We start from the raw sequence: 19365 nt of genomic DNA, 5'->3' as shown, positions 1-19365 counted from the left end.
TGACTTACATAAAGGTTTTTTTATACACATTTATAAAAAAGGAAGGAAAAATAAAAAGGTATTGTTGTCCTTCCTTTTAATGAGCTACTTTGTTTTTATGTTTTGCATAAAATCCCAAAGAAAAAAAACAGTCAAGTTTTTGGTGTTAATCAACAACATGTACTTATAAATAATAAAAAAGGAGGATTATGAACACTTTTTGCAAAGCACTGTTGACAGGTCGTCTCAGTGGTTTAAATTAGTACAAATGTTTAAAGGAAAGTGTCTTCTCTATTTGTTGACTTTGCCGCTAATTGCCAACCTTTTTACATTAGCTGTAATGCTCAGTAAATAAGAGAACCCAATAATTCACCCAGACACTGTTGGGCTTAAAAAAGTGTTTGTTTTTTTTTTTAAAAATGAAAAAAATAAAATAAAAAAAAATAGACCAAAACCTGGGGAAGGAAGAAAAATGCCCAGAGTGAAGCAGGGAACACCTTGTGCTGACAGCAGGCTGAAGGATGCAGGAGAGGATGGCAGGCCGGGCTGGAGACAGCGAGCAGGTCCGAGGGACTAACTGGGTCATGCAGGCAGTACACTGGCAGACAGATCCAGAGGGCCAGGCAGGAAACACGGCCGAGAACAGCCCAAGGTCGTGTCCAGAGTCAGAGAGCAGTCGATGCGTCCAGCGAGGGCGAGGCAGGAACAGGGAATCCAACTAATGAGGTAAAAGTGGTCAGAACAGGCGATGCCCACTAAACGCTGGACAGTAACTCAGAACACACCAGGCATGAAGGCAATCTGGCAGCTGGCGGCTGTAAGAGGCAGGGATTTAAAGGCGGGGTAACAGGTGGAATAAGTGGAGGTAATGAGGAGTAATGGCAGGTGACCCTGCTCACTTTAATTAACAGAGTGGAGCAGCGCAGAGAGCGGTAAGCAGCCAGCCCAGAATCAACAGATGACAGAAAGCTAAACATTGGCGGAGGGAGTCTGGGAAGCCAGGAGCGGCTAAACCACAACGGCTGCAGACGGGAGCAGCTTAGTCAACTGTCCTGCTGTAGTCAGGTGTATAAAACAAACACAATCTAAGCAGGAAAAATCATTTTTTCCTTTCCTGTTTCCGGTTTTTCCATTAGCTGAGTTCTAAAATACTGGGAAAATCTTTTGGGGGGAGGATTTCATTAGTTTGATTTTAATGTTATCAAATAAAAGTGTTTATTTCTGACTCAATTAGAAGAATCATCCATCCATTTTCTGACCCGCTTAATCCCTCATGGGGTCACGGGTGCCTAACTCCAGCATTCACTGGGTGAGAGGCGGGGTTCACCCTGGACAGGTCGCCAGAGACAAACAGGACAAACAACCATTCAATCACACCTAAGGACAATTTGGAGCAACCAATTAACCTAACAGGTCTTGTTTTTGGACTGTGGAAGGAAGCCAGAGTACCCGGAGAGAACCCACACATGCACAGGGAGAACATGCAAACTCCATGCAGAAAGGGACAGGGTTGGATTTGAACCCAGAACCTTCTTGCTGCATGGCAACAGTGCTACCCACTGCTCCACTGTGCAGCCCCTATTAGAAGAATCAGAATCCTCCAATGCACCGAGATGACAGCGCCATGGCAGGTTAATTCACAACGCGTGAATAGTTTGGAGGCTCACATCTAGACATATTTAAAGGTGACGCCTCAAACCCAATAAATAGGCCAACATGTCAGTTAGCGATTTGTAGACCTTGCCAAGTATGGCTCATCATTGAGCGCAATTTCCAAGTGCCAGAAAGTGTCTCAGTCATGTGTTCACACACTTTCATGAAAGTGTAAACAGCAGGGTAATATCACACTATCCCAGAGATGAATGTGTTTGGTGTGAAATGCGCATCCTACCCCCCAAAATAAGAGCAGAAGGCCTGGTGGATATTCTGGATTAAAGTCTGCAGACGTGGTTTGATGAAAACTAAAACTTACCATATTTGGGCATGATGACTCATTTTACAAACATCTTCCCAAATGTGAAGTACGGGGCTGGCAGCATCATGATGTGTGGGTGTTTTCCTGAAGGAGGGGCTTCAAAAAAAGGGAGGACGTGATGAGGAAAGAACATAATGTGGTAATACTGAAGCAAGATGTCCGCCAGGAGGTCAGAATGGGCTCAGGGTCTTTGAGTGGCCACCACAGAGCCTTAATGCGAGCAACACGGCCTTCAAGCCTGACTCACCAATTCTCTAAAAAATGGCCTCTCTCATTATCATTCAGCAAAAAGCTAATATCAAAAGGTTTCATTACTTGAAACCGAGCTTAAACAGGATAGCTTTAAGTCTGATTCATTGTTAGACAGTGAGAGGAAAAAAAAGGGTTCTGTCTTCTTATTCATCATATTTTAGTATCTGCTTTCTACTGTACGTCCAGCGCCGGGCAAGCTGAACGGATCTGTCCTGAATCATGCTTTGCATTTTTATTCTAAGGAGCTGATTGAAAGCAGGGCTGTGTGCTCGGGCAAAAAGGTTGCCCCTGATGAGGAACAAATAATCAGGCCGCTCTGATTGGCTCCCGCTCCCGACTCCAACTCACAGCGCCCCTGGGAGGTTAATATTCTGCGGAGAAGCTTTATTGTAATGCCCTGTGATGAGGCCTGCAGACAAGAGCCTCCGTGTGGGAAGAGACTCATTTTCCAAACCCCATGCAGACCATCTTTTTTAGAAAAGCACAGCTCATGGCACCTCTGATTTTCCTGCCAGAAACCTGGGTTTGTTCTTTGTGAGAGAAGAAGAAAAATAGATCAAAGTGGAAACAGGTTTTATGTTGTTCCCTGGCAACAAGCTGAAATAAACCCCGGGGTGCCTATAGATAACCTTCCCAGCATCTTTATTTGCAATGTCCTGTAGCTTAGAGTTTATTTCAAACATTGATGCATAGAGGTAAACTCTGCTGCACCTTTGTGGAGAGCTTTGTATTCAGAGCAAAAATTTGTTTTTGCCATTATTTTGTCTCCACCGTTCATCTGTCTTAATGTTACATGAACATTTCCCCATGAAGTTATTGCTCAGTCTGATTCATCACACCTTAATTGCAGAAGTTACTGAAGTTGCCCCTCCATGTTGGGTCAGTTCAGGATGGAGCTGCTTTGCTCACTTTTAGTTTGTCCTTGGCGTTTTTAGTATTGTTCCTCTTCATCTTGTTCGCACACCGTGTTCTCCATTTTTGTTTTGTGCTGTCCTTGTGTCCCTGGTGAGTTTGTTTCTTTTCTTATTGTGCTTTTTTGTTCCAACATGGCCTTGGCATTCACTTTAGATTGTTTCTTGTCATCGTGTTGGGTGCTTTGTCTGTATAGTCCTGTCAATTGTCACTTTGGCTGTTTCTCACCTCCGTCATTGCCTGCACATGGGACTCCCAATTCCTTAAATATTAAATATTCTTCTTTTGGTTCACTTTTCCAAGATTCCTTTTTAGATCTCACTTACCGGTTTGTGTGTTTAAGAGCAAATTGACTCCCATGTTAGCCATTTCCGACAGTTTGAAATCTCACAAAGCCTTCATCACATTGAATCTTCCTCTATATGAACGGCTTGTGTCTACCAGTGCAGCCAGCATGGCCAGCAGGTTTACTGCGTCAGGGAGGCTGTCGTGGAGCCAGTCAAAAGCAAAGGCACCGCACTGTACATGCTTTGTGTGTACTTGTGGCTTCAAATAATGCATTTTGTTGTCCAAGGTAAAAAAAACAAAAAAAAAAAAAACAAAGCAGGAAAAAGCCAGCAGTGATCTTTATAATTTTGTTTATTCTCTAAACCAGGCATGTCCAACTCCAGTACTTGAGGGCTGGTCTCCTGCGTGTTTCAGATCTGCCCCTGCTCCAGCACATCTGATTCAAATGGTTCTCATTCTGTCATCAAGCTCCGTGGAGGCCTGCAGTATTCATTAGGCTAAGCTGTGTTAAACCTGAACAACACCTAAATGATAAGCGCTGTCCGAATAGTGCAGTTAGTAAGGAAGGTGGGAAAAGGAGCCTGTGTGCTTCCTCTCGTAGCTACTTTAGCATAGGAACTTCATGATGTCCCTTACTGACGCTAAAGAGCTATAAGGAATCCCACAATGCTTTGCGTGACATGACGTAGTATAAGCACAGCCCACATCACTGAAATTAATGAAATCTCCTCATGAGTTGTATTTATTTATTCTACCAAACCTTGTAGTTTTATTCAACAAGTATCCGAATCCTGTTGGCCAAAGATATGGTAAATTCTGTTGAGGGGTACACAGTGGCAGGATCAGGACTTTGGTGAGGTCTCTTTAACAAAGGTTTAACAAGGACTTTTATGAACTTGAGGCTGTTTTTGGTCACACAATTGGGGTGAGTTAGGCCTTAAGACCTGTATTCTTTTATACTTTTGCACGAACACTTGTGCCCTGGAACCTCAACTATTGAGATTTGATCTAAATTAAATCAGAACAGAGCACTGACATTTTCTGGCTATTCTCAAGACTTCTGCTGTTTTCAGTGCATATTTTCCAAACATATCCGTTCTATTTATCCAAATGTATTCTTATTCTTTCAATGATAATAAATCATCTAAAATAGTACATTATTTTGTGAGTGATTGGACTAGATTAGATCTGATGAGAGTCCTCTATATCTGATAATCAGATCTATTCTAAATATTTATACATGTTGTAACTGGTACAAATCAAACTCTCCCCTTGAAGAATGAGGGCTACAGACAAACAATCTGATTTGTAGCAAAAATGGGGCCCGTTTTTCATCATTATTTCCTGCTGCCGCCCTTCGCGAAACCCTATAGACTCAATAACGTTCACGGCAAAAATCAAATCACTTTATGTCGAGCTGATGTTGTTTTTTCTTGCGAAAGAAAAATCAGAACCCAGGTTATCGATTGCCTCTGTATCTTAAGCACTTTCTCATGGAATAATTCCCCGCCAGAGTTACTGCTGGCTCTGGGATATTTAGAATGAAGATAGATTTTTTTTTAATGCCTTTTCTGGTTCTTTCAATGTTATTTGTTATGAAATTTGGGCTTTAAAGTATCCACCTATGATAATATGAAATGGGACCGTGTTGTCTGCAGATAAAACTCATTAGCATATTAAGGGATGTCAGGTGCTGGTTTAAGAAACCTTATTAAAGACAGGGATGAGGGGGACACTGTCATAGTGTGCTATCCTCCTTTAATTCATTGTTACCTCGTCTGCTTAATTAAAAGCTGAACTCTTTTAATCATCACCCAAGGCCCTCGGATTTATTGGACTAATGATCCTTAATCTCCAGAACTGACAAAGTGAGCAGTTAGAAGAAGTCACAGCGGGATGCAAAGAAATGCATCAATAATCCTTGAAAATCCTACAGTATATTAGTCCTGAGATGTGATATGAGCATTTCCGAAGGCTTTCTTTCATTGTGCTTCATTAACACGTGTGACCATAGCCGTTCAGATTCAAATGAAATCATTAATGTATCCTGACTTCCTCAGACAGGGAGCAGAGCTCTCACAGAGACGAGACGTCAGACATGTCCAACAAGTGCTTGCCGTGCAGGGAGGGCTGCCCGTACTGCCAGGACGACACGCCCTGCCTGGCGCAGGAGGACGGGGGTCTGCGGCTCGCCGTGGCCTCCTTCCAGGGTCTGTGCGTGATGCTGGACCTGGGGAGCATGCTCGTGGTTTACCACTTCAGGAGAAACAAGGTGAGCGGTACAGAGGGACGTCGGGAAAGGATGCTGGATGTTTACTTTGATTCGTGGTGTGGGTCTTTAGTTCTGTCCCATAATGTCATCTGCTTCAGTTTAGGAGAATTCAAAGGTCACACCTTGGGTCTTCAACTAGAGGTGCCACAATCAAAGTTTTTGGACAATTTCCTGCTTTGTAAAGCTTTGATCTGCCAACCAAAATTTTTTCCCAATTTGTTTTTGTTTTCTGTAATCATTTATATAAGGAGCAGAGGCAACATCAGGCCGCAAGAGAGAGGGAGCAGCGACTGCAAAACCAAGACTACAGAACGGAGTAGTTCTGGAATATTTTGTCTAATTTGCTCAGTTTGCGCAGCTAGAGTTACAAAAATAGTAGTCTCTGTGTTTATTCTAGAAAAGGCCGACCAGATCAAAGGTACTCGCTGGGCAAATTATTATTTGTTTTTCATTTAGCTTTTTTTACCTGCTCATTAATAAAACTATTTTATTGAGACAAAGGAGCATGATTTATCTATAAAAACAACAAATCCTTCTAGACCCAAAACATAAAAAGGGTTGCTTGCCTTTTTTATATATAGAAATGCATACAGTTAATCTATTTTTTAAGAGTGAATGTTTTGTGCTTTGTTTGTCTATAAAACATTTTTAATCTACCCTCAGCAAAACGAAAGGGAAATGGCAGGTCACTCCTGATTAATGTATTTAACCAGGTCCAGTAATTCAGTAATTGTGTGTGGACTGTAGTCTGTTTGTGGTTCTATTTAAATATGGAGTGAAAATGGAAAAGGCAAATATTTTGTCTTGTAGCTAACATTTTCCATTTTAAAATATGAATTTGTCTGTGACAGTCTCACCCTAGACAGTCTCACCCTGTGCCAAAAAGTGTCCCTCTGCAATGTACTGGAGGCTACATTTTTGTCTTCATTAAGCTGCGGTCAGAGGTCACACAAAATCATTCTGAGAACTGAAAACAGCCCCGAGCTGCACATTCAACACCCCTAAAGTAGAACAATCCTAAATTATCATATAGTGGGGAAATTCAGGTAATATAGACAATTACCTTGACTTTAATATTTCAGTGATTCTTGAAATGAGGAACAGAACATGTCTGCTGGATAAAGTATGGAATTTGAATTACATATACACGAAATATAATTTCTTCAAGTAACTGAAAAAATAACATGGGCAATGTCAGCATAACAATGTACGCTTTCACGGTGTTTGAAGAAATTTTTCTATTTTATATTATGTAAAAAATTTTCTCTTTACTGACACGTGTCACCTCTGTCATACGCCATCAACTCCTTGAGATGGACTTTTTTTTTTTTTTTTTTTCAGATTAGTTTTTTTTTTTTCTTGAGAAGCATTTGCCTGTAAAACTGTGGAATTTCAAATTTGTGCTTAAGTTTTTTCACTTTTAAATTCCACTGTATATTGTGGTGATTAAACAGAAAACAGGTGATTTTGTTACAGCTGAACAGGAATAATAAAATACCCACTAAATACATTTTTAAAATTTGTAATGATTGGTTTAAAAACATGTACACAATTCAAAGAACTAAGACACCATGAAGAGTAAAAATTTCAGTAGTAGGTTAATTCTAAATTAATTCTATATTTATTTTTTTGCCTGATGGTGCGGACAAAGTTCTAATTTAGGTCCAGTAAAAAATTAATTTTCAAAAAAACAAACAAACAAAGAAAAAACGTTGCAACTGGAAGCCTGTGCCTTAACATGTTTACATTTCCCAAAAATTATTTGTCATATATGAATATGTAAGCTTCAGAAATAATTACATTATTGTTTGAGGGGATGGGGGGGGGGGGGGTTAACCCATTTTGTCCCTTATCTCAAGAATCACTGATTTCCAAAAGGCTGCAAATATTTCTGAATTTGGTTTATGACAGAGGATGAGAGCTGAAGAACAAAAAAAGATAGAGACGCCTGGACTCCGTTCAGCCGTATCTGATTAAAGTCTTGGTCCCTCAAACAGTCTGAATAAACAGCAAGCATGTCTCGATGTGTCTAGAAAATATCGTTTTCTTCTAAGTGGTTTCTTGCAATGTTATGCTTCCAGTGACATCATTTTGAACATCTTACAGATATTTTACATTGCAACCTTTTTTTCTCTAACAATATCCGTGCTGACGAGTCTGCTTTCAGTGTCTTCTGGTTATCTTAACTACCAGCAGGGCCAGTCCAGTTGAAAGTCAGCCAGTTCCGGTCACCAGCTCATTTCTCAGTGCACCTCTACCTACGTCCACTCACACTGTGCATTCACATTCTTATTTTTTCCAAGCAAAAAGAGGCTAATCAGACCAAACGGCTCACACTGAACACTTTTGGAGCTTGTCCACACTCATTTCTACATCAGAAATCTAGCCTTTTGTACCTGTTCTCTTTTGAGTTCTGAAAGAAACGTCCCTCATGCCTTTTCCACCTGTGCATGTAAAAGTCCCAACATTTCAAATCTCAGGTACAAGCTTCACGTTCTCTCTCCCAAAGGTATAATGCACAAAATGGGAGAAGGATAAAGGCTTTCGAATTAAACTTGAGAACAAGAGTTGTGATTAGACTTTCTGAGATTGCACCCATTCGGCTGTTCATCGACCTCCCACTCTCCTAAGTGCCAAAAACCATTAGTGGCAATCAAAAATGGCTAATTATAGGTTAAATCAAGACATGGAGGTATGCAGCAAAAGAAAATACGAGTCGATAAGATGGATATACAATCATTGTTTAGTGTAATTAATCTTTAATGCTTTATCTTTAGCCTACGGAACTAAAGTTCTTTGTGACTCATTATTATCATTAATCTAATCCACAAATATTTAACATCCACTGCACAGAGGCCTTTGTTTCTTGTTATTGCATAAGATGCTCTTTGGTAGCAGAAATGAATTAAATACAAGATCCTCCTAATGTAGCTAGTCTATAATCAGCCTTCAGGCAAAGCTGAGCTGGAAGTTTTATAAGTGAGCTAATTATAGATCATCTGTGTTATTGCCTCAGAATTTCACAGTTTTTTTTTTTTTTTCAATTGACAAGAAATGTCCCTGGGGGCTCTTAGAATCATACAACAGCAAAATGCTCTCTGAGTTTTACATGGATAATTAAACGCAACCCAGAAAATGTCTGTTTTTCCGTTCTGTTTCAAGAAAACACAGGACTTTAAATAAATATATACGCTGAACTCCCCACTTTGTTGTTTGCTTTGAAACAGGCAATTATTTATTTTCTGTTTGCATTTGCCTGAAATGAACTGCAATGCAAATCAGTGCTCGTTAGGATGAAGGTTTGGTTTTAGACAGCACAGTTTAAGGGTTACATTATATGATACACAAATAATTATGCCCAAACAGGAGGACAAATACAACAATCTTTTCAAAAATCTACTCAAGTTCTGCAAAAAAGAAAAAAAGACACTGCTCTGCAAGCAGGCTCAGTTTTTCTGTGCTGCAGAATTCTTAAGTCTAACTTTTTTTATTTATTTTCTGATTCTTTTTTTGGGTTATTTTAAGGCACTAGGGTCTAATTTTCAACAAAGTAGACTGACAGAAAAGGGGTCAATGTAACCTTTTAATGACAAATACTCAAATGTTCAGGGTCTCCCATCATGTACTTATACATTTTCTTCTTGTTCTGCCTTTTCAACAGAGCATCCGAACATCTGGTCTCATTCTGCTGGAAGCCATCTTGTTTGGGGCATTACTGCTGTACTTCCCAGTAAGTGTCTGATTTCATCCTGCTGACCTTGGCTTCCAGAACTGACTTGTTGGCGCTTACATGGAAACTACAAGGCCTTGCGCAAGTATTTAATAAAATCCAGCGCAACCATTAGCCTTTAGAAGTTTTTGGTTATACCCTTTCCTAAAATTGTCAGACAGTCAACTAAGCAGGCCGAGTAGCCAGTGTTAGCTGACAGCATGGAGAGTACTGCGTGCCTCCCACCATCTGAATCAGGAGCACGGCCCACAGAATCACTCATCAGATTAGCTTCATGACGCAGCAGCATATCTGCTGGAGCTTTGTTGTCTAAGATTTTAGATTTGGCTGACATGTCACCTATCGCCAAAGCTATTTGGAAAAAAAAGTGTAAATCTTTTGCTATTCGTGATCTGAGGAGTGCTGACAGGTAAACCAAGTAGGAAACTGACACATTGTTTGAGGTGTGGGAAAACCTGTCTCATATCACCTGACACTGCTGGCTAAAACTGTTCTTGAGTGGCTTGTTCGTTGATTTTGTTAGGTTGTGTGGGCACGCAGCGGGAGAATGTAACAGAATGTTGCTGTCGACTTCATTATTACTTTATATTCCACCTATTTTGTTTTGTATCTGATGCTACAAAGGGGTTAGGATCCTATGGCCCTTATGTTTTCTGCGTCCCACATGTCTCATATTCGTGGGATGCAGTTAAAGCAAAAAATATGATCCATAGTTTCTTTCAACATATATGGCTGCAACTAAATAATCATTCAATATCACCTTTCTATACATCAGCATTTGGTCAACAAATGCTATATATGCTGCGTAAGTGAAGTGTCATAGCTTTCATGGTTTTATGCTACCCTATGCACACGCTCTGTCTGCACTGACAAAGATTAATTTACCTTAGCATGCTGAGTGCTTGCAGTGCCTGGCACAAAAGCTCACTGCTGAAGCGGAACTAAAAGTAAGTAAGATTTTCTGTAATTTAGTGTATTTGTCGTTGATTTGAGCAGGCAAGTTTAAATCATCTGTCAATGGAGTAAGATATTGCAATTAAAATTGGAACAACTCCATCATCTTGTTCCAAGTGCAGTATATCTAATTATCTTATTTTAGGGATTAAAATACTCATTTTATTGGAAGATAATCTTATTTACTTGCTCTAATCAAGGACAAATGCACTCATTTCAGGAAAATCTTACAAACGTTTAGTTCCTCTTTTGCAGTGAGGGGACCTGGCCTCTCGCTGACTGTGTACAAAGCATTGAACATGTGCCAGTCATTAAGTATGGCGTAAAAATAGATCAGGACCCCATGGCAAAAAGTCCTCACACAGTAGTTTGTTGTACATTTTACACCCTTCATCACAATTACACATGGGGTATATCTAACATTAACACGACGTAAGAAGCTCAGACATTTGATAAATGTAAAAGGATTTTATGTTTCACTAAATGCGATTTATTTCTTCCCATTTGCACTCATATAAAAACACTTTTAGACACGCCAAAGTGCGTGTTATGGTAACAAACTGAATGACAGCAGCGTTTGTATTTTGTTCACATGCTGAGCGGCTGCTTTGTTAGAACAAAGACAGCATTTAGCTACGCTAAGAATTAAGCTGCTAGTATAGTTGACTGGTGTTAGATCTTTATTTTCTTTTTATCCAGTTTTAGTCCTTAATGCATGTTGATATAATAACATGGGATCCTAGCATCCATTGTTTTTGTCACTCTAAGATTACAATCTCGCTGAAATCTGATGCAAAGTAGGGCTAATGGATCTACCTGGAGCCCTCCTCACGACGTCTCACTGGTCTTTCGGCTGCTCAGCTTTCTGGACACATATCAAATTGATAATTCCAACAAATTTAATCTGTCTGATGAAAACAGCACATTTTGGTCGGGATAGTCTGTCTCAATATGGAGTTGTGGATGGTGAGGGATAGTATGGCTGTAAGTGTTTTTTTCTTCAATCAGTGGGAGTATAATCTTAGCAAAATAATAATTTAATGGCAAAAAAAAATATTACGGTAAATTCATTATAGTCAAACATAGACTGCGTCAATATAGACAGAAATTAGAAATTGTTTTGTTTTATAGATTCTTGGACTGTGACAAGTGCTAATTGTGGGAAACAATTATGGAGCTTTTGGTTTGCACCGTTACGTAACCATCGCTGACAGACCCGTTTTATATCTGATCCAAGCTGACACTCTGGGCATGCAACAAAAGACAATCCCATATAGAGCTGTGGAAGACAAAAAATGTGGAAGCAGGTTTATAATTAATACAAGAATCTGCTGGAAGACATTCACCATGTTGCACTCAGTTATTTAAAAAAGCACTGGTTGCATAACCAGTGAGACGGGGAAAGGACTGCAGCTCACCCAGCTTCACGTCCCACGTTCGCATCTCTGGACAGTTGTGGATGGTATGAATTTTTATTCATGGAAAAGTTGCAGATTAGTTGTGGCTCAGATGGGATATGGCCAATAAAAAAGTTATATTTCGCTGTTACTCATGAGAAAGAAAAAAAATCCTCATGTATTGCTGTAGAAAAGTTTTAATGGCCTCACAAACTTTTCAGATTCTGTGTTCTAACTCTAACCCATTTCGATTATTTTATTGGGATTTTATGTGACTAAATAGGATAAATCTCTAGTCACTTTGCAAACTTACAATGTGCTGTAGCGCAATGAAATTGGTTTATTGACTCCCACAAGTTAAATAGAGAAATAATGTATCAAAAATGATTTATAGTACAGACTATAATAGTGCATAAATAGTCATAAAAACAGAGATACATTAAAGTGAACACAAAGTACCAGATTAGATTAGTGAAGTAGAAGGTAGAAATTATTTATAATTTAATATCTGAAAAGTGCTGCCTTACTTTGTGTTATCCAGACTCAGTGGTTTGTGAAACTGCTGCATTTAACGCTGAACACATTTTGGAGGGGTACGTCTCCACCAGCTTTACACATCTAGAGACTATGATTTTTGTTTCTCGTCTTCTTACATGAATATGTCAAGCTCGGCCAGATCAGAGAGTGTCTGTGAACATCCGTTCTGAAGTCTTGCCAAGGATTGTTGGAGTTGGGTGTGGATTTTAACTCTGTGATTCTGTTTAGCTCAGCCCATCATCAGACCAGTCAATGCAGAAGAAGAGCATCCCTTCAGCATGATGCTGCCACCACCATGCTTCACCGAGGCCATGGTGTTGTCATCATCGTTGTGGCATTGTGCAGTTTTTGCTGCACTTTTTGTTTTGCTTGCAGGAAAAAAGTGTTATTTTGGTCTCATCTGACTAGAGCATCTTGTTGCACGTGTTTCTCTGTTCTTTAAATGGCAGGTGTCAAACTAAAAACGACCTCTTTTGGCTTTTAATAATGATTTTCTTCTTATCTCCTACACAAAGGCAAGGTTTGTGCGCTGCACAAATGATAGCTGTTCTGGCAACAGATTTTGCCATGAGATCTTGAAATTGTCACAGAGCTACCAGAGTTTCCTGCTTTTGTACTTAAGGCTTACTGGTCTTATGGAAATTTCTTGTCTGAGCAGCAGTTGTCTCAGTCGGATCATGGATTAAGCAGTGCAGTGGAAGATGTCCAAGGCAAGCGACATTATTTTATAACTATACCCTGTTTACCGATTAGATGGCGTCAGAAGTCATCTAATCAGTAAACAGACTTTTTAATTAAATCCAGTGCCTTTTTTTGCACTGGATTGGTAGTAAAGAAAACTATATATATTAAATAAAATTATTTTTTGTAACAATATTTAATTCCCCCCCTCCTCCAAAAACAAAATGCAAGGCATTTTACATTTCTCACTATTACAGCATCATCCCTGTGATCATTGTTTGGACAACAACATGGAGCAGGACTTGTCCCTGAGTGCGTCTCACCTTTAGCCGGCCTACACGGTGGGCGGCCGTTGTGCTGTGTGCACGTGCGTGTTCAGCGTTGTGTCCACAGCCCACAGCGCACCCGGCGTGCTGAATCAGAAGCTCGTCTTTAGCAGGGAAACAGATGGAGGAAACCTGCGTGCCACGTTAACAAGGAGATGCGATGAAGGCAGGGAATTCACTTTGCTCAAATACTCACGCAGAGTGCTGTCAGTGAGCCGCGGCTCTCCTCAAACAGAATGCGTATGGGCTGGATGTTAGCCATTTCCAGGAAGAAGAAAAAAAAAACGCTAGTTCTTTAAAGGAAAGAGCTTTGAGATGGTGGTGTTTTTTTTTTGTTTTTTTAAGTTACTATCAAGGTTTTTATGAGTGGCACGGTAGCAGTGCACCGGGGAGAGAGCTATGGTTTGTTTTTGAGCGAAGGGAGGTCCATTTTTATGAGATCAAACCTGGCTTGATTTCATTTTTTATCCATCCACCTTTTCTCTGTTTACCCCAAGGATACCTCCGGTCCCAAAAATAGTATCACTAAAATATCCTGCCATTCTTATGTTCGCACAGTTAAGCCTCTTATTCTCCCCCTGCGCCCTTTTCTGGCCATATTTTTTTTACTGTTCTTCACAGCGTCGTATCCCTGCGCTTCTCTTCCTCCCTGTTTCTCTTTTATAACCTCGTCTGTTCCCTTTCTCTCTGCGTCCCTTCCTCAAGTCTCAGCGTTTGTTGCCAGGGCTTAATTCGCCCCCCCTCGTTCTGCCACTACAAGTCTCAGCTGTAGCTGTACCACTCTGCCGCTCAATGCATTTTTAAACAGTCCATCAAGTTCTAGCACAACTTGTTTTAAAAATACCTCTGCTGATTAATTGATGGAGGAGGCTTCGGAGGTTGGAGGCAAACCAAGACAACCACCTCCTCTTCTAGATGATACAAAAAGAAAATGCAGCCTGTTGTTTCAGTGTCCTGGTTGGAAGTAATGAAGGGTCTGATGGGATTTGCGACCAAATGTCTGTCTGTGTCTTTGGAAGTGCAATATGGGAGGAGTAACATGCATGTTTGGATAGCTGCAGTTTCACTGATGCCTGGCATCAAATGAAGAAAAAAAAAAAGATTAAAAAAATAAACAGCACTGACAAAATGGCCGAGAACAATGGAAATACAAAACTGTATATATTTAATAATGCAATAATAAACCAGGTGAAGGTGTAGTAGACTGCATCGGACCAGGAAAACGTATTTGTTCCCATACCGCGTTCTTCTACGCTTGCATTCGGTTGCATTAAAATGTTTCCAAACATGAAACACATTTTAACGCCAGAAAAAGATAACCAGAGTAAATACTGAATACAGTTCTCAGATGAGGATCTCATTTATCAAGGATATCCAGGCTAACCTGACTCTATAGACATGTAAATGTCCTCCATGTTAAATCATGCATTAACTGGGGTTTACTGATTTATACCCAGGATTGATTACTGCCAGACCAGTAGAATCAAGAAATTAAATTCTTTAATCAGAAAGTGAAATAAAATGTTGTAAATCTTATTACACAGCTCTCTTCAAAGAGTTGTTTTTAAATGCTGATGGATGCAGGCAGTAAAGAGCTGAAGCAGCCTCTGACTGAAGACCCTCTGTTGTTGTCTGATAGTGTGATGAAGAGGATGCTCAGGGTTGTCTGTAACGCTCTACATTTTGTGAAGAATCCTTCTTTGCACAGCCGTCTCCAGAGATTTGAGAGGAGTCCGCAGAACGGAGCCAGACCTTGTTATTGGCTTGTTGAGGTTTTTACGTTACTGGCTGGGATGGTGCCACCCCAACAGAGGATAGCAGAAAAATGTCCCTCTCTTCAACAGAGAAGAACTGCAGCATCTTGCTGCGAACAGTGAAGAACCCAAGATTCCTCGAACAAAGCAAGCTGGGTTTATTCTGGTAAATGATTTCATAGTTACGTCTGCAGTCCAGTCTGCTGCCCAGGTGAACACCGAGGTGTTTATAATCCTCCACCGCCTCCACTTATTTTTCTATGATGCAGATAGTGTTTGGCATACTCCCGTTTCTTCTGAAATCCACAATAACTTTTTCTGTTTCGTTAACATTAAAGTCTGTTTCCACTCCATGACTCAGTCAGCTCTCTGTAATCAGCTTCTCGTCCATCTGAGTATTTCTGCAGATTACAGGAGTGTCTCTGGTGCTGGAAGTCTGAAGTGGACAGACTAAAATTAAACGGTGAGCGAACAGTCCTCTGTGGTTCTGATGTGCTGCTGCCTGCCTGGTTAGACACACGGCCCTTCTGTCTTTGGTCAGGTTATCATTGATCCAGGTGATTGTTGTGGCCTCCACATGAGTCTGCTGGAGTTTTTGGCAAAGCAGCTGTTTGATGGCATCTTCACCTACAACTCCAGGGCTAAAAGCAGGATTTTCGTCATATTGGATGTCAGGACAGCAGGTCTATTGTCACTGAGGACAGGACCGAGGCAGGTTATCTTCAAACACTCTGGAACCTTCCCCTGGGTCAGGCTAACGCTGAAGACGTGCTGCAGAATCCCAGAGAGCGGCTCCGGTGCTGACAGCATTCAGACCAGCAGCCTCAGCTGCTTCTTCACCTCACTTCTGGTGACAGGCTGGAGGCTTATGCAAAGAGAGCTCCAGCATCTCCTGATTTGGTTGAAGAGACGAAGGGGAAGGGGAAGCAGAAGGGTCCATGGCCAGGGAAGCGGAAGATAAAACATGTGAAGTGTGTCAGGAAAAGTGTGGGTCTAATGAGGGTGGGATGTCCATCTGACTGGAGACAGGAGAGCAGGATGTTGAGCTTTTTCCTAAAGTGAACCTATTGAACAATGTGTCCAGTTCATTGACTCTCTCCGTGCTCTGATCTATCTGATCCTTCTTCCACTTGACGTCTTGATATTATCGGGATCTTCTTCCTCTCTGCATTCTTGATTTCTCAGATTTTGACTAGTTTGCTTTTGCATAGTTCTCAACCATTGCCTGTCTCCTTCCCTGGAGGCTCTTTTGTCTTGTTTAGCAGGTCCTTCAGGTCCCTGTTGATCCAGGGTTTGTTACCGGGGAAGCATGTGACTGTTCTGGTGGGGATGGTGCTGTCGGAGTGGTCTGTAACTGGCCCTTGCTGTAGTACCAAGCTGCTCCAAATCAACCTCTTTCCAGAGAGGGAACGTGCCTGGCCCACAGGCAGTGAACATCGTTGTTTCACTGCAGCTATATATATATATATATATATATATATATGTGTTTGTGTGTTTTATACTGTTTTTATTATCATATATTTTATAAATTGTAGCAGTGTTGAACAATGCATGTTGATAGAAACTGTTCTTGTTATGAAATGTATTTAACTGTTATCAAATTTAAAAGGGATTCTGGGTAATCCTCATAGCAATCCTTCCACTATATGAAAAGAGATAACAGTAAAAGTCAAATCTTTGACACATTTTGTTGGGATAGTGGGGCCTGAAAATGTTTCATTCTTCAAGGAGGGATGCAAGAGGAACATTTTGAGAACCAGAGGGACCATCATTGCTCCTCCAACCCGACCCCATCACGGATGGACCACAAAGCTTTGTGCTAAAATTGTTCCTCTGCTCCCTTTTTACTCACAATTGCACCACAGTGACTGGCCTCTTCAAGAATAATGATGAGTCAGCCTACAGGGAGGAGGTGGAGCGCCTGGCCCTGTGGTGTGACAACAACAACCTGCTGCTCAACACCCAGAACACTAAGGAGCTCATTGTGGATTTCAGGCAGAATGCGAATGCTGGCATCCACTCGTCTAACTACTGAGGACATTTAAGGGAAGCATCGTGATGAGAAGGTGGTTATCGTCAGGAGAGACTAATGCCACCCAGGACACAGACTGTTTGCCCTCCTGCCCACTGGGGGGCACTGCAGAAGCCTCTGGACCAGAACTACCAGGTTCAGGAAGAGCTTTTCCCCCTCTGTAGTTATTTTGCTGAACTTGACCCCAAAACGCTAGGTTAATGATCACAAAGGTCCCAAAGGCTGATCCCCTCTGTGTCACGCTGTATTGATGCAGTGATTCATGAAAAAAAGCCCGAGAGCACAGAAATGAACACGCCTTTCAGAACGTCATATTTCTGATTAAAATATCAATTTTTTAATGGATCTTATATGATGCAGGTTTCTCGCCAGCGCATTTCAGCGTAATGGTCCGTGACGCTGAAAGTTGTCAAAGTTGCACTGAAATTAGACCGTCACGCTCACTTTTTATGAGCGTAACGGTCAGTATGACACCGATGTTTGAGAGCGACTTAGAAAAGTCAGTAAAGCTCTGGAACGCACATCAGCGCAGCTATAAACATCCTGAACCACATTAGCTAGTGCTAGCTTTTATTAGTGTGACGAACAACCCCTTTCGAGCTGCAGTGCGCAATGCTTTGGGAATGCATCTAGAAAAGTAGCGGACCGACACATCAGCGCACACACAAACCTCACGGCAAACAAACGTGAGTGTGCGTACCTGCGCTGCCAGCCGTTCACCGTAACACGGGGGGGGGGGGGGGAAAGTTGGGTTACAAAGCCATTCATATGGCTTTTGGTACTGTTAATTCAGTTGTACTGGCCTAATCCTGCTTCGTTACTGAAGGCCCGTTTTTACCCCGGTTTAAGATTTGACAATAAATGAGAAAACATTGATCAGAGGTAAAACATTGTAATATGAATATTTAATGTATTAGAAATAAATATGGAGACAGAGTATTACATTACCATTTGTAGTGTTCATTATATGGTGCCCTCATGGTGGTCACAAGCCTGAACACATCTTTTTAAGGGTGAGACCTTCCCATGTTTTTTAGGAGGAGGAGGAATCTGTTTCGAACAAAGGAACTCTCTTTCTGACCCACCCCCTCCGGCAATAAACCTTCATGTGTTATCCTACCCAGCAACAGGGGGGAGACATACCTTACTGCCTAAGATATTTTTCTCAACAGTACCTATCCATCCATCCATCTTCTAATTCGTCTATCCATTGTGGGGTCGTGAGGGGTGCTGGTGCCTATCTCCAGCTGTCAATGGATGAGAGGCGGGGTTCACCCTGGACAGGTCACCAGTCTGGCTTTTGGAACCACTATCCACAAATAGAGAACACACAGAACATTGGCTGACCCTTCAGAGGATGGGTCAGCCAACTACTTCAGCTTTGATAACCTATCCAGAAAGTCACAAAAGAACTCAGAACTAAAGTAAACTAAATTTACTGCAGGCCTCATTTACCTTAGTTAAGGTCAGTGTTAAGAGAATTGTCAAAAATGGCACCTTGGTAGACTCCCAAAGTGAAAACCACTGCTGGCCTAAAAGAAAAATGTTCAGGCATCACTATGATAGCAAAACTGGGTTATGCAGCAGGACAATGATCAAACAGTACATCAACTAGTCCTCCCCTGGATGGCTAAAAAAAATCCCCAACCAACAAAGTTTGTAGGAAAGCCTAGTCAAAGTCTGAATTGAAATAGGCTACGGCTGGTGGCACAGCCAGCTGTAGCCTATTTTCAGATAGGGACAGGTTGGTTTCCTATAATAAATAAAGTCACCATTTGAAAACTGAATTTCTTCTGCACTGTTTTTTTCCTCAGGTTACCTTTGTCTGATGTTAAAATTAGCTTTGTGATCGGAAATATTTAAGTGAATAAAAAAATAAAATAAACCTGTAAGGGGAGAGACAATATTTCATAGCCGAGGAGCAAAGGACATGAGTGATATAGTATGACGCAACCAGGCGCTGCGTAGTCCTGCTGGACAAAAACCTGAGACGCTGCAGGTAGTAGGACGTCCCCATCGTACTTCTTTGCTTTGTTTTAGTCAGGCTTCGTTTGTAACGGTAACAGTAAATGACAAGACTAGATCAAAGTCAAACAGTAAATGAAAACGTTTGAATATTTCAGCAGAAGTATGGTTTTCAAGTAAAGTTCATGCCTTTTGAAACTGAAATTCAATTTTAAATAAGATTGCCTCGTAATAACCGCACACTCCCTGTGTAGTTACAACACAGTGATCCTGTAGCTGCTACTGGTGTCATTTTAATTAATTGCATGTAA

At 41.1% G+C, this 19365-nt stretch overlaps 1 protein-coding gene across 1 annotated transcript in view; it reads left to right on the top strand.

Moving 5' to 3' along the window:
* The window catches only part of LOC105930223 (probable G-protein coupled receptor 158), a 90779-nt gene that overhangs the window by 38173 nt on the left and 33241 nt on the right, over positions 1-19365 (top strand). The window contains exons 4-5 of the mRNA XM_012868322.3: positions 5467-5678; positions 9340-9408. Of these exons, the coding sequence (XP_012723776.2) occupies positions 5467-5678; positions 9340-9408 (281 nt within the window). The remainder of the gene's footprint in view (positions 1-5466; positions 5679-9339; positions 9409-19365) is intronic.

This window comes from Fundulus heteroclitus, chromosome 6 (genome assembly GCF_011125445.2).
Source record: "Fundulus heteroclitus isolate FHET01 chromosome 6, MU-UCD_Fhet_4.1, whole genome shotgun sequence".
NCBI lineage: Eukaryota > Metazoa > Chordata > Actinopteri > Cyprinodontiformes > Fundulidae > Fundulus > Fundulus heteroclitus.
The sequence above is the reverse complement of the archived record's forward strand: the minus strand, read 5'-3'. Positions and strand labels throughout refer to the sequence as shown.